The sequence below is a fragment of the Melitaea cinxia genome, chromosome 3, assembly GCF_905220565.1.
Source record: "Melitaea cinxia chromosome 3, ilMelCinx1.1, whole genome shotgun sequence".
Taxonomy (NCBI): Eukaryota; Metazoa; Arthropoda; class Insecta; order Lepidoptera; family Nymphalidae; genus Melitaea; species Melitaea cinxia.
In genome coordinates this window covers 6,656,672-6,671,840 of record NC_059396.1, presented here as the reverse complement: position 1 = coordinate 6,671,840, position 15,169 = coordinate 6,656,672, and the positions used below count along the sequence as shown (strand labels likewise).

The window sequence follows — 15,169 nt, the reverse complement described above, 5'->3', positions numbered from 1 at the left end:
ATTCGTGTTTACAGAAAGTTCATCAGAAGGAAGTGATGACGATAGTTTTTAAGATTACAAGAATTATATAATAATTATTTTATTTTATAGGTACTCATTTATTAAAAAAAAGACGCAGCAATAATTAAAATTTAATTGGAGTTTTTGGTACTTATGAAAATCACTTTAATTTCAATGGTCAAAACGTTTATAAATATATTAACAATAATATAATTACTGCAAATAGTTTAGTATTATTACCGCGTAAGCCATCAAAGAATAGATACAATGATTTCTTCAAAGTTATAGTTAAATTGATTTAAAAAGGAAGTATCTGAAAGCAGATATCCAGTGTTATCTGAAAATCAGACTAAAATTGAAATTTTCAGTCCTAAATATATATTTATATGTATATGTTTTAGTAGAAAATAGCAGGTAACATTTGAGCGGCACTACGAACGCAGTATAATAAAAAGACATACAATTTTTTCTCGCCTATTTACACTATGACTAGAGTTGGCAGTGAGACGGTAGATCATAATAAAATTAAAAGCAAAGATAAATAAAATTCAAAATTTAGAAGCTTAATTTTACAACGCGGTTTTATAATTTTTTACTTTTCAAAGGCACTGTAAATTAGAACTGCTTATAAAATATACTATTTATATTTATTAATAAAATTTTTAGGCACAACAGCTTCAACTTACATTGCATTTTACCAGTGAGTCAAATTTAATGTGTTTCATATTTTCGTGACCAGTAAATAGTAAGTTTATACAACATAAAATACATTCCCAATAGTAGAATAGAGATAAAAAAAGTGAAACAATAATTATCTACCTATACAAACAACCAAAAAAATTATCTTAAGAAACTTAAACGAATCTATTTGTAATGTACTCATTGATTAATATACTTCATTGCTTTAAAGAATCTCAAATTCACCATCTGAATCATCAAACCGGCGGTCATCGTCTTCAAATTCTAAAAATAAAAATATAAATTTACAAAAACCATGACAAACAATATCTTTAAAAATAAATTTTTTAACTATATGAAAACTTGAAATTTTTAAATAAATTCTAAGAAATAATAATAAATTTAAGTATCTATTTACCGAAAATTGTGCTATTTTCATCAAAATCACTTGGTCCCCAATGAGCTGGTCTATTCTCACACATCTCAAACAGTGGCTGGCTCTCTTGCATCAATTTCTTTTCGATTGTTTCACAAAGTTCATCAAAATCACTCCTTGTTAGACATAGGAAACACTGCAAAATATAACATTTAATTGAACTATTGAAAAAATGGTTTAATTAGAAGCATTCTTATACACCAAAATTTATTTACCACTGCAACAGAAGGATCCATTTCAAGCATTGGTATTCTTGATGCGTATTTACAATGATATGTACAATCCATTTCCTTTTGTTCATCTGTAGTTTTATCCTAACAATAAGAAAAAAAAAAAATTAATGTTAATTATGTTAAAGCAAAAAACAATTATATTACATATGATTAAATTCTACCGAAAACTTGACACTGCCTCTAGGTATTTATTATTACCAAATGAATTTGTAAAAATTTAGAACTTAAAATGTCACAGTACCTCAATTAATCCAGATCTCTGAGTAGTGTGCGGATCTAAGTAAATAACTTCCTCACCAACATACCCTATAAGATACAAAGCTTGGTTGGGTTTACCGCCGATCACACCAATTGATTGTGGAGTTTGGAAGCAGAGCTATAAATTAAAAATGAAATAAATTTTAATAATTTTTTAAAAGTCCAAAAAGTTTAATTCTTATTATTATATATTCCTCACAATTAAAAAAAAAAGAATTTTTAGAGGAATAGATAATAAATATGGCATATTAGATGAGTTTTCAAACTTACCTTAAGCCCATTGATATAAGTAGGATTAATTTCGCTCAATCCAAGTCTTAGAGGAACTATTAATAGAAGTGGCATCCATTCTGATACATTACTGTTATCTGGAATACTTGTTGAGTCCCCTCTATCATTATTGACAGTGCATTGTTGTACTGAAGCAATATAATCAATACATATAATAAAAATGTAACGGGTTGTGGTCTGTACGGTTAAGATATTTGAGAAAAAATATTTCTTGGGACCTTTATCAACACAAATAGCACCTTTTGTCTGCGTTTGTGCACGCTAATGTCAGCAATGGCTTATCCGATGGGGTTTTTACTAATATATTGTGGCAAGTAGGGCAACGAAACTCGGTTCAATTTTGAAAACCCGGGTTTTCGAGTCTAAGAGTAATTAAAACCCGTAGACCGGTTTTTTCGGGCATTTCGATCTTTTTAACCGACTTTCAAAAAAGGAGGAGGTTCTCAATTCGACTGTATTTTTTTTTTATTGTCATTTTTTAAAATACACTAATCTGAGTTTATATATCGATTTCTTACAATGAGTACAAAAGTAAAGGATGAGGAAGAATTTAAATAAATGAAACAGTACTTTACAAATTACAAAAACAGTTTTAATGTTAGATTTATTTTTTCTTCGGAATATCTTAAAACTTAGTAAGTAATCTAGCCCTTTTTTAAATCACAGACTTGCAGAGATTAGTTTTAACATTAAATTAATTATTTTGGTAACATTCACTTATTGTATTTAAAAGCTAATAAAAATAATATTGTAGATAGTTGAGGTTGTGTTGGGACGGATGACGACGGGGTGATGGCGAGAAGCAAGAATAAGGCGTGTATGGAATAAGGATGTATTCGACTATATCAGCTGTTTATACAGTAAACGACTTTACCAACACATACAGTTCCAATTTAATTTGAACGCTGAATGTATTTATTGATTACTTATAAAGTGCTTAGTAACTCGTTCAACGGCTTGAAAGCAAGTTAGTTAGGCGCTTTATAGGTCCCTACGATTCGATACAAAACCAAAATATTTGACGAGGGGTTATTCATTCAGTGAAACACAATGATAACGTGATTTAAAATACTAGTGGCGCCATCTCTTAGCCACTGGTGGCATACTAAGGCCCTTAAGCTTTCCAATGATCGTTGAATTTTATTACGTGTTATTACACTCTCCTCCTTTAAAATCCGAAGTTGTCCCAACGAGGGTTACTTCCTTTTAGGTCTGGTAGGACGTTGAGACAATTGGGGAGTCGTAGCCTTTCGTGGTCTTCCTCGTTTCCTCAATGGTCGTGCCGGATCGGGGACACCTTGCTTGGATCCCACATATGGAGTTATGGCTGAGGAGTGATATAATCCGAGACTCACATCTGGATTTGATGGGTTAGCCACTTCATACGACGAAGTGCCATGTTTCTGTTTGATTAAGTATGGTCCATCCCTTCGAGGTGCAAACTTGGCACTTAACCCTTTACTGGCTTGATTGAGAGGATGTAGCGTCACCATGACTAAATCTCCTTCTAAGTAAGATGGACTCGCTCTCCGCTTCTGATCTGCGTATTCTTTTCTTCTTTCTTCTTCCAATTCAGCTACTTCTCTAGTCTTTTCGAACACTGAGACCAATTGTAGTAGCCTGGGAGTGATTTCCGGTATAAAATTTTCCGAAAGAATGATTTGACGATAGTCGTGCAGATGATCATCCAAAGTCTTCAGTTCCCTGCCGAAGGTAATAAAAGCTGGAGTGTATTTAGTTGATTTGCAGACAGCGGTATTCATAGCGAATCTGATACTCGGTAAATGTTCAGGCCAGTTTTGGTGATTATCTTCTAAAATGATTGCCAATTGAGTTTTCAAATCTCTGTTGCGGCGTTCTACCGGGTTTGCTTCAGGGTGGTAGACCGGGGTATACCCATGTTTTATTTTGAGACAATAGGTGACCTGTTGCATTATTGCACTAACGAATTGGGGCCCATTGTCACTGATGATTCTGCGTGGAAAACCGTAGCGTAGGAATATTTCATTGATTAAGGTAGTCGTACATCTTTCGGCTGTCGCATCCTCCAGTGCGAAAAGTTCAATCCAACGCGAATTGATATCCTCCACTATGAAAACCCAGGATTTTCCTTCTTTAGAGACAGGCAAAGGACCGAAGAGATCAAAGGATATCACTTCAAAACGCTGGCTCAAAGGATGTGTTTGTAGAAGACCCGCTGGTTTTCGATTGCTAGGCTTATATCGCTGACACTCAACGCAGTTTTTAATGTAGCTCTCAACGTACTTTCTCATACCAGCCCAATGATATCGCCGCGATATAGCTTGATATGTTTTCTCTACACCATAGTGACCTGCAGTGGCATCATCGTGATAAATTTTTAGAACGTTGGCCCATTCATGTTCGGGTACCATAAGTTGAGCCTCATCAGTGTTGGAGTCGGGGCCATGTCTGTACAAGAGTCCATTATTCATTACGTAACCCTTGTTACTCCAATACTTGGCATTTTCTTCTTCACTTAAGGTTTCCAGAGCTTTGATAATCGTAGCTAGCTTGCCATCTTTTAACTGTTCAGCTCTTACATCTGCCGGACTCCGGGGAGGTAAGTCAGAGGATATACTGCAAATACCACAATCAGGTTTATTGTCTTCCGAACACGGTGGTCTGGACAATGTGTCTGCCACCACATTTATTCTTCCAGGGGTATATTTGACCGTGATATTATACGCTTGCAATTGTAGTGCCCATCTTGCCAATCTTCCGGATGGTGATTTCAACGACATAAGCCACTTAAGTGCTTGATGATCCGTCAGAACGGTAACCGGAGATCCTTCTATATATCCGGCGAATTTCGAGACTGCCCAAACGACAGCTAGAGCTTCTTTCTCTGTAGTGGAGTAATTTCGCTCAGCTTGTGTCAGCAGCCTGCTAGCGTATTCTATAGGATGCTCATCAGAATCCTCTCCTTGTACAAGCACTGCCCCCAACGCGTAATTACTTGCATCAGTCTTGATGATGTATGGCTTTGTGTGGTCTGCTTGTTTAAGAATTGGAGCTGTGGTAAGTCGAGCCTTTAATGTTTTATAGGCGTTGTTTTGCTCTGTATCCCATACCCATGTAGCATTCTTCTTAGTGAGTCGAGTAAGTGGTTCGGCTATGTCTGAAAACCCTTGAATGAATCTACGATACCAAGAGCAAGCTTGTAGAAATGATGTCAAGTGCTTTAAGCTTGTGGGCGGCGGACGTTTTACTATAGCATCTATCTTTTCAGGATCCATTTCTAGTCCGTTTGGCGTAATAAGATGCCCAAGGTATTTGATCTTCGCACAGCCGAATCTGCACTTCTCTTTGTTAATGATGAAGTTGTGTTCTCTCATCCTTTGGAACACATCTCTTAAATCACTCGTGTGTTGCGCAAATGTGGACGAGAAAATTATCAGGTCATCCAGATACGCCAGCATCTTAACATGGCTGAGGCCAACTCGAAATCTGTCGATTATTCTCTGAAAAGTGGAAGGAGCGTTTCTCAGCCCGAAAGGCATTCTCAAAAATTTATATATTCCAAAAGGAGTGATGAATGCGGTCTTATCCTGGTCGCTTTCCTTAACCATTATTTGCCAGTAGCCAGCCTTCAGGTCCAGCGCTGTCATGTACTTAGTGGCTTTGGCTTCATGCAAGAGATCGTCTATACGTGGAAGAGGGTAGACGTCTGGTATGGTTATTGAGTTTAATCGTCTGTAATCAATACATACTCTGAATTGTCCGTCAGGTTTCGGAACCATTACAACTGGAGCGGCCCAAGGAGAATTAGATGGTACTATAACGCCGTCTTTCAACATCTTCTCTACTTCTCTTTTCAGTATCTCTTTGCGTTGCGGAGACATACGGTAAGGAGGAACCGCAATAGGAGTGTGATCGCCAGTATCTATACGGTGTTCCACTCCTTTGACTGGTTCCTTGTTTGACGTGAACAGGTCTGAGTACTGGTTCAACAAAGCTTGTAGTGCTTGCTGCTGATCTCCATTGAGTATTGACTCAGTGATGTCTATGGTCATGAGTCCTACATCATCGAAGAGCGACCTTGCGTGGGGTGACAATTCGACCTCGGCTGAATCCACACTTTGTATGGCATCCTGCATCATGTAGTCGAACCTCGGTGAGTGGCCATCAAATAAAATTCGCCTCTCGGTGTTGCCAAGTTTTGGAGGAAGATCGATGGGAACCAACTTATAGGTTGATGATACAGCGTTCTCTTTATCAACTGTTGTAGAGGATTGCAGTTTTCTCTTAAATGGTTTCAAGCCGATCGGCGCGAAGTCTATTTGTGGTCACGTTAGTTCATCATACCTCCCTGGTGGAGTCCATGGCTCCTGTGCATCTTTGAAGATGACAAACTGCTCCGGGTACAGCTCGTACTCCTCTGGCGCGCCCAGGTAGTGCCACGTGTATTGTGCTATATTGAGGACAATGCCTGCCCGCTGTAGAAAATTGATTCCTAGTAGAGTCCTATTTTCGGTTGACTGTGGAAGAACAATGAATGTTGTTTCGGTCGTCCGTCCACATAATTCAACATTAGCGGAGAAGAATAGGACTTTTCGCCTTCTCACGACTCCATCCGCTATGGTTATGTTCACCTCCTCTTCGTTGAAAGTTTGACCTGCTGCCTTTAGAGTCTGAAATAACTCAAATGATGCCACATTTAATTTGGCACCTGTATCTATGTATGCCTTTCCATCGTGACCATTTACTTTGAGGAATACCATTGGCCTTGAATGGTTTTCTCTTTGGATGTTTATAGAGCAGAAGCCCAGGTTGCCTTTCTTATTGCTTGTGTCCACTGGTTTTGCAGAGCATAGTTTGCAATTGCTTCTATATACACCTGGAGTACCGCAACCATAACAGGAGAACTTGACATCGGAAGCGGAAGAGGTACCTGGAGCCGCAGCTGTGGTTGTAGCTACTGCGGGTTTGTTGCCGTCCATAATCCGCTGTCGCTTCCTACAGTTATCGAAGACATGGCCTAATTTCTTGCAGAAGTTGCACCTCGGTTTCTTATTGTTAGTGCTGCGAGGGTTGGGTGCTGTTGATGCTGCGTTCTCAATATTATCCCGTTCTGTTATGTTCTTCTCTTTGACCAATACTTCGACGCCCAATGCTTGGTGTAGTAGATCGTCAAATGATGTTATCCCGTCTCTAGGTACTTTATCCCGAATGTGTAAGTTTAGAAGTCCATAAACGATGTCTAACTGTTGCTTCTCTGTAAGTTGTTCGTGCTTTGGCAGCTCCGCAAACAACAAACGCTTGGTGGTTACAAATGTGTCAGTAGGTATGTCCAGTGTCTGCTTTTCACCATAGATCTCCATGTATATAACATATTCTGGCTTCTTCGGCGCGAAAGCCGCTCTGAGTGCGTCTTCAAAGTCAGCCCACCGTGTGACAGAACACTTGGCGCCTTGCCACCATTTCGCTGCATCATCCTTCAGAAGCATAGGTAAGCTCGTCAGCGCGTCCTCATCCGTGATATGTTCCAAACGCTTGAATACGTTTACGGCGGTGAGGAAGGCCTCGACGGTTTCACGGTCCTTTAGGCCGTTGTATGTAGCCTTGCACGTAGTCATCGAACCGTGACGTGGTGAAGTTCCAACTCTGGATAAAAGCTGCTGGAACTGCTCTTCACTTAGTGTGACAGACATAGCCGAAGTACTCGAAGTATTCCTCTTCTTCCCAGTCGGGCACGTCGCCGTCGCTTTTCGTCCTGCTCTCGTAACGACGAAGGTAGTCGTTCTCCGAGGCCCCACGTTGGGCGCCACTGTAGATAGTTGAGGTTGTGTTGGGACGGATGACGACGGGGTGATGGCGAGAAGCAAGAATAAGGCGTGTATGGAATAAGGATGTATTCGACTATATCAGCTGTTTATACAGTAAACGACTTTACCAACACATACAGTTCCAATTTAATTTGAACGCTGAATGTATTTATTGATTACTTATAAAGTGCTTAGTAACTCGTTCAACGGCTTGAAAGCAAGTTAGTTAGGCGCTTTATAGGTCCCTACGATTCGATACAAAACCAAAATATTTGACGAGGGGTTATTCATTCAGTGAAACACAATGATAACGTGATTTAAAATACTAGTGGCGCCATCTCTTAGCCACTGGTGGCATACTAAGGCCCTTAAGCTTTCCAATGATCGTTGAATTTTATTACGTGTTATTACAATATCTTAAAAAGGCATTTTTGTAGTATCACAAATAATTTTAACATGAATAGAACTCTTCTTCGTATTAACAATTAAGTAACGAATAGTTCTAGTCTTCTATTCTGCTATCTATAATCAATAATATCTATCTATCTATACATATATAAAAGCGAAAGGTCACTCATCACGAAATCTTCAAAACTATAACACCTACAAACTTGAAATTTGGCAGATATATAATATTAAACGGGGGTTGGAAGTTTGTATGAAAGTCCTATGTTTTTGAAGTAAGAGACTTGAAATTTCAAATGTATGCCTTATAGATGATGAGAAGGTATCCAAATAATGTATCTTTAGAAATCTACTCCCTTTTGGGGTTAAAACGGGGGATGGTAGGTTTACTCACTCATCACGAAATCTCCGAAACTATAACACCTACAAACTTGAAATTTGGCAGATAGGCTCCTTATAGGGCGTAAACATCCGCTAAGAACTGATTTTACGAAAATCGACCCCTAAGGGGATAAAACGGGGGTTGGAAATTTGTATGAAAGTCCTATGTTTTTGAAGTAAGAGACTTGAAATTTAAAATGTATGCTCTATAGATGGTAAGAAGGTGTCCAAATAATGTTTCTTTAGAAATCAACTCCCTTTTGAGGTTAAAACGGGGATGATAGGTGGACTCACTCATCACGAAATCTCCGAAACTGTAACACCTACAAACTTGAAATTTGGCAGGTAGGCTCCTTATAAGACGTAGACATCCGTTAAGAACGTATTTTACGAAATTCAACCCCTAAGGAGGTAAAACGAGAGTTGGAAATTTCTATGAAAGTTATATGTTTTTGAAGTAAGGGACTTGAAATTTAAAATGTTTGCTCTATAGGAGGTGAGGAGTTGTCCAAATAATGCATCGTAATCACTCATCACGAGAACTCAAAAACCGCTGGATGGTCCATCCATCCAGGATGGACAAAGACGAAATTGGGCAGGGAGGTAGATTATAGTTAGTATACGTCCGCTAAGAACGGATTCGGTCGGTTTAAAGGAAAATAACCGCGTTTGCAATTCTATGTGTTCAAGAAACACTTATATTGATCACTTATAAGTAGTATGAAAAAAAATATTTTTTTACAATATCTAACCTTTCCTTTACTAGAATACTTTTTTTATTCACCCCTGTCGTCACGGAGAGACGGAGGAACGTGCGTTACGCGCTATTTCGTGACATATATTTACGTAGAACCATATTAAAAATTAAAATGCATACAATACTACATTATTACTACATTATTTTATACCACAATTCTGACGAGCTCAACGAACCATTTTGTTGGACGCGACGCGCGCTTCAAGCAGACGTAACTGTTAATGTATTTATAAAACAAAAGTCCCCAAAAGTGTATGTGATCGATTCTCTCAAAATCTACTGAACGGATGCGGTTTAACCAATGGAGAGAGCTCTTCAAGAGGGCTTCAAGAGGAAGGTTTACGGAACGGCTAAGCCGATTTTGATGAGAGTTTCACTGGAGGTTTGCCGGGAAAACTTTGTGACACACTGATTTCAACGCGGGCAAAGCCGCGGGCACAGCTAGTTCTAATATAATTTAAATTGCAGTCGTTTGGTTAATAAATCAGTTCTTTATCTCATTAACTAAAATACGAAGTAAAAAGTAATTATGCATTTGATACATTATTTAAACAACATAGTTAAGACATACACTCTGACCATCTGACCACTTTAGAAAAAAAGAGATATTCATATAAAATAATAACTAATACTATTTTGGATATATCCTAACGTAACATAAAAATTACAGAAATCAGAACTGAATTATTAGAATTTCTTCTTACTTTTGTAAAATGAACGTAAAAAAATTAGGGCATCCAAAGTTTTGTCACTCAAAGTCGAACACAATCTATTGCAGACAATTCCAGCCGAAGAAAATATACGCTCCGGCTCGATGCTAGTAGGTGGAAGTTTTCAAATGTTCATATACCAGCGATAGGTAACGCCCTCGCTGTCGCGTACCGCAATTCTCGAAGATTGCCATTTCTACCCTCACAGCAGTTAGCAAATCGTCTGATGGGCAAGCTAATCCAGTTTTAGTACCAGTATTATCAGTAGCAACAGCTTGACTTAGCTGTCTGTTCAGATCCTCTTCATTTGTCAAAATAGACAACTGAATGTCAATTTCTCGCAGGTCTTGGTCTGGCGCTGGCAAATTTTCAAGAGATATATTTTGTTTTTTGCTTATGCGTTTAATCAAATTAACAATTTCGTTTAGCATTTCATCACCTGTAGGCCGATAAAAAACAGTTTTATCTTCATTTCAAATGTTCTCAAAATATTTACCCAGATTACTCAAGTACTGTAGTGTTGCTGCTTTAGTTAGTCTTCTTGCGTATCGTTTGCTCAATGCAGTTGCCATTTCGTTACTTAGAGGTGTCTTCATTTCATCCATTTTCTTCGATGCAAATTTTAGGGAAACATCAGCTGTAAGTAGTGTTGCAGCGCCTCGACGACAGTTTTAATAATGTCCAATATTTTATGGATCTCATCTATATTTCTCGTCATCATCAGTAAATGCAATGTCCGTTTTTAAATCAATTAAAGCTTTTGTAATAGATATTTTCAATTTCAGAGACCGACATAACATGGCAGAAATGCTACTCCAGCGTGTTTTCCCATCTAACAGCAGAGAGTACTCCTGTCCAAAATCAGCTCTGACATGTTTTTGAAGAATGTCATCTTTTTTTTTTGTCGGAGAGTTCTTGAAGATTTTTACCACTTTTCGTACTTTTGAGCGTTGTATCTAAAAGACTGTGAACAGAAAGACTCCATAAACGAGGATTCATTATTAAATTCAACACTATCCTCGTCATTGTCTGTAGAATTCGTGTCGTCCTTAAATTCTACAGTTCGAAGTCTTTGAGCCAATACCGATAAAGGCAAATCTTCATCCTCGTCAAGTTCGGCAAACTGAGCGACGTTTTCCTCGAAGCCCGCATTGCGTTTGTACATTACGTCCATAATTGCCAGCTGAACGGCATGAGCGATGCATAGCTGATGGTATGACTTAAAGGACTTCCCTAATGCAACCATTAGGCTGCAACCGTCTGGGGTTTGAGCGACGATGTCATTTGTTAGAGATACCCCATATTCGTCCAACTTGGCCTCAATCAATTGTACACATGACCCGTGAATGCGTATGAACCTAGATTTCGAAAACTGCTATCCCTTGCAAAATTAGGTGAATGTAAAGTGAGCCCTATATATCTACTATTTTTATTGGATGTATATTCATCGAATGATATCGAAAACTTCTTTTCATCTAACAGTATAATTTTTATCTCGTTGATTATTTCTAGCTTCCTTTTATCAAAGTCTTCAGTAGTGGGTAAAGTAGCTTCCTTTTATCAAAGTCAGTAGTGGGTTATTTGTTGCCGGTCTTTTCAAAAAGGTACTTTAAATCTTGAGATTTTGAGAATGTTCTAAGAGGAATTCCATCAACTGCAGCCATACGAGACACCATAACCTGCATACTTGGGATTGCATCAGTCTCAAAATAGTGTGTCAACTAAGTTTTCTTTTTTTTGGCGCTTCGGGAATTTCTTTTGAAGAAGATGCACTACCTTGAGCTATTCGGTGGTTGAATGCCTTGCAACCTCTATATCAACTGTGTGAATATTCTTTAAATGTCTTATGGCCAGTTTCAATACTCTATCTATCTCTAAATTTGCTTACTAGCGATAGATTTTTGACACAATTTATATGGAGTTAACGTCAAAATTCTATCTCTAGTAAGCAAATTTAGAGATAGATAGAGTATTGAAACTAGCCATTAGTAGACTGCTGCCACTGGCTGATTTCAATACTTTTTGGCATGTTTTACATTTAGCTTCATTTTTGTTTTTGTTTCTGAGAAAATAGTGCCAAACAGATGTGTTGTCTCTTCCTTACTAGTTACTACACCAAAATCTATGTCACTGATTTATGGTCAACGAAAGGGATTCATCTGAAAGGAAACTTAGTTTTATTATAATAATGGCAATGTATTTTATTTATTTATTTTTCGTATTTTTTCACGATGTAATGCTTGCAGGCAACAAAAATCGGATAGAAATACCAAAAAAAGTTCAAATACACCTAAAAAAACACCATGAAAATAGAGCGACGAGTGGCGGACGACATCACGTCAATATATCAAATCATCAGGATTAGTTACATTAGAATCCTAGAACAACAAGCTAAAACTGTAAATTACGTTTTATTGAATAACAAAATTAATTTAGTAGATACTCACCTATAAAGAGCGTCACCAAACACTATATATACCGCCCGCGCTGGCGAATCGAATACTTATGGCAGACTGACTAAACAAAATGGCGGAGATATTCATCACCCGCGCAAAGCGCGACGAGCTTCGCTACACCTTCCCCTCTTCACTGCTCCACACTTCACCCTATTCATGTCCTGAGATGGACGCGCGCGCTCCATTTAACTTGCATGGCTTGTTTTATTGGTAGGAACGTAGCAACGAAGCTACTTTTTACGTAATAAATAATAATTTATCACACCGTGTTTTTATTCCATTCACTTATTATTGCATTGGAAGTGGCTTAAACTTGATAATTTAAAGAATCACATTGAACAAGTAGTCACTATTCCATGCAGACGAAGTCGCGAGCACAGCTAGTTCTCAGTTGTTTAATTTTTAAGGTTTTATTTTCTTAATTTTCAGTTGCATTTAAATAGTGAATATAAAATAGAAGAATTCTGTATAATAAATCAACTTTTACCTTTAGTAATTTAATATCATCAGTTTTTTATTTTTGGCACATACATCGGTAAAACTTCATCTCCATATAAGAAAAACAAGCAAGAAGAAAGCAAAATAGTAAATAAATAATAAAAATGTAGATAATGAAGATATCTCTGATAGATGTTACAGATAGTTAAAGATAGCATTGTGTACTTACAAATGTCTTTCGTAACCACAGTATTGTCTAATGCAACGTGGATGATTAGTGAACTCCATTTATCATGCTGAACTAACTTTCTGCAAATTGTTAACAATACAACAAAGTTGAAATGTCATTCTACAATCATTATTTGTTAGTTTATCTTATTACACACAATAGTTCCTAAATTTATTTCAATTCACTGTGCTAATAATAACAACTGTTTTTTTCTCTTACGAGTTAAATACATGAAATACTTTGGCAACTTTTTAATACATAGAAGTAAACATTTACATAATTGAAGTCAAGGATGAAAATTTTCAGATAAGGACAAACAGGCAAAGCTTGAACTAATGCCAATTACTTTAGAATTGTACATGTGGGTACATGTACAATTTTTATTTCATTAAAATAGGGCTGTATTCTGAATGTCTTAAAAGTTTCATTCTATACATTCTTACTTGATCACTTGTGCGACAGTGTTGGGTCCAAACCATTGACCAACTTCTTTCCCTTCAGAAGCACCCATCAATGCCACCTGATGAATTGAATATGGTGCTAGCTTTCTGTCTTCAAATCTTTGAACTATTTTTAAATATGTTGGATCTCTGAAAGTAGTACAAATAAACATATAAAATATCTCCTATATATGTAGAGGAAAATGGTTTAGAATACATTTACTTTTTAGAATTAATATGTTTTCTACAGAAATGGTCTCTTTCACAGACAATTCACCTTGTTTCTGGTGTCCACACCCAATCAGAAGACAGATGAATTCTCGTAAGTGCTACTCCAAGCACCATTTGCCCACATCGCAACATACAACCCCACCCTTTGTCTGACGTCAATCCCTCATCACCTATAGGAACAAATCCTTTTCTGTATGTACACCAAATGATGGAATTAATATCACGTCTTATTCGGTCAATATCTGTAAATTTAACAACAAAGCTGCGCATTTTTATTTTTATTTTAACTTTACATAGCATATGAATATATTTTACCTTGGAATGCATTATACTTCTTCCCTAAGACCCAAACATCGTATGTTGTTGAGGGAATATCATCTGGTTCAAAATCACTTACTTCAGACGAAAAGTTTAGGAAAGAAAGATCAAACAGGGCATCCATGCTTTACCATAATTTTTCCACAATTTCTTATTATGATATATATTTACAAACGAACATGAATATTATCTAACTTAACAAAAAAGGTGACAAAGAAGTTAAATTCATAAAGGAATCACGGCGTAGATACTGTTTTTATTATTATGTTTTGTAAACATCAAAACATCAAACATGTCATTGTAACTTTTCGCCACGGTCTTATACACAGGTCGTGCAACGTGCAACTACAGTAGTGGGGGTACGTCGGCTTAATGCTTTAGGTACGGCCGCCAGAGGCATGACGATCGACGGGTATACTGTTACGTATACTGTTACAACGAAGACAGAAAAGCATTCTGTCTCTATTCCTATATACGAACGCACTTATGTTTTAAAATATAATGTAACGCGGGCAACACGAGCGCCACCGACAGCTCGCCAGAGACCACGGAGGTTACCGGCTCGTTACCGCGATTATCTATGAACTGTCAATTTTGAATATTAAAAAAATTAGATTAAAAAGAAGAAAGGGATCTGTCGATTGTCGAATGATACATTATTATTCTTTGTCATTAAACCTATAAAGAAACATTATTTTGAAAACATATTTGTGGTTTGATTTTTATCGACTACAATAACCAATTAAAATGAAACGTGACTAAATGTAACTAATTACAATGAATCGTCACTTAAACGGCGTGCGCAGTGCACACCGCACCACGTCACACATCGATAGGAGGATAGGAGCTCCGTGGTACGTCAGAAATGACGCCATCCATTGGGATATAAGGACGCCCACCATGGAAGAATATGTCCGCAAAATAACGCGCGCTCACTCACGTGGATAAAGGTGCGTGCATAACCACAGGATTGACCAACACTATGCGAGACCGCCGGAAGGGCGTCCTCTACCTAGCGAGCTCCTGCAATCACCACTGGGGCGCCCAGCGTGGACAACGGTAGAAACGATCCGGACGACGCGATAGAGGACATTCCGACGTTGCCACGACCAATGGAGGGAC

General features: G+C 37.6%; 1 protein-coding gene across 1 annotated transcript; it reads right to left on the bottom strand.

Annotated features, from left to right (window-relative positions):
- Window positions 1–119: 119 nt before the first annotated feature.
- Window positions 120–14,362, bottom strand: LOC123669348 (cysteine protease ATG4B). Its single transcript, XM_045602954.1, has 9 exons — window positions 14,045–14,362; window positions 13,776–13,971; window positions 13,502–13,648; window positions 13,059–13,138; window positions 1,876–2,024; window positions 1,589–1,723; window positions 1,330–1,428; window positions 1,097–1,250; window positions 120–963 (listed from the first exon to the last, which is right to left on the bottom strand). Exons 1-9 carry the CDS (start codon window positions 14,169–14,171, stop codon window positions 905–907), a joined length of 1,146 nt encoding a protein of 381 aa, XP_045458910.1. The 5' UTR covers window positions 14,172–14,362; the 3' UTR covers window positions 120–904.
- Between the last annotated feature and the right edge of the window lie 807 nt (window positions 14,363–15,169).

What these genes read in the sequence shown, in the direction of transcription:
- LOC123669348 (XM_045602954.1), bottom strand. Translation starts at nt 14,171, where the DNA reads ATGGATGCCCTGTTTGATCTTTCTTTCCTAAACTTTTCGTCTGAAGTA. An exon ending in TGTGGTTACGAAAGACATTT is followed by an intron (nt 2,025 to 13,058) that starts GTAAGTACACAA and finishes ATATTGCTTCAG; the next exon opens with TACAACAATGCACTGTCAAT. An exon ending in TGAAAATAGCACAATTTTCG is followed by an intron (nt 964 to 1,096) that starts GTAAATAGATAC and finishes TTTTATTTTTAG; the next exon opens with AATTTGAAGACGATGACCGC.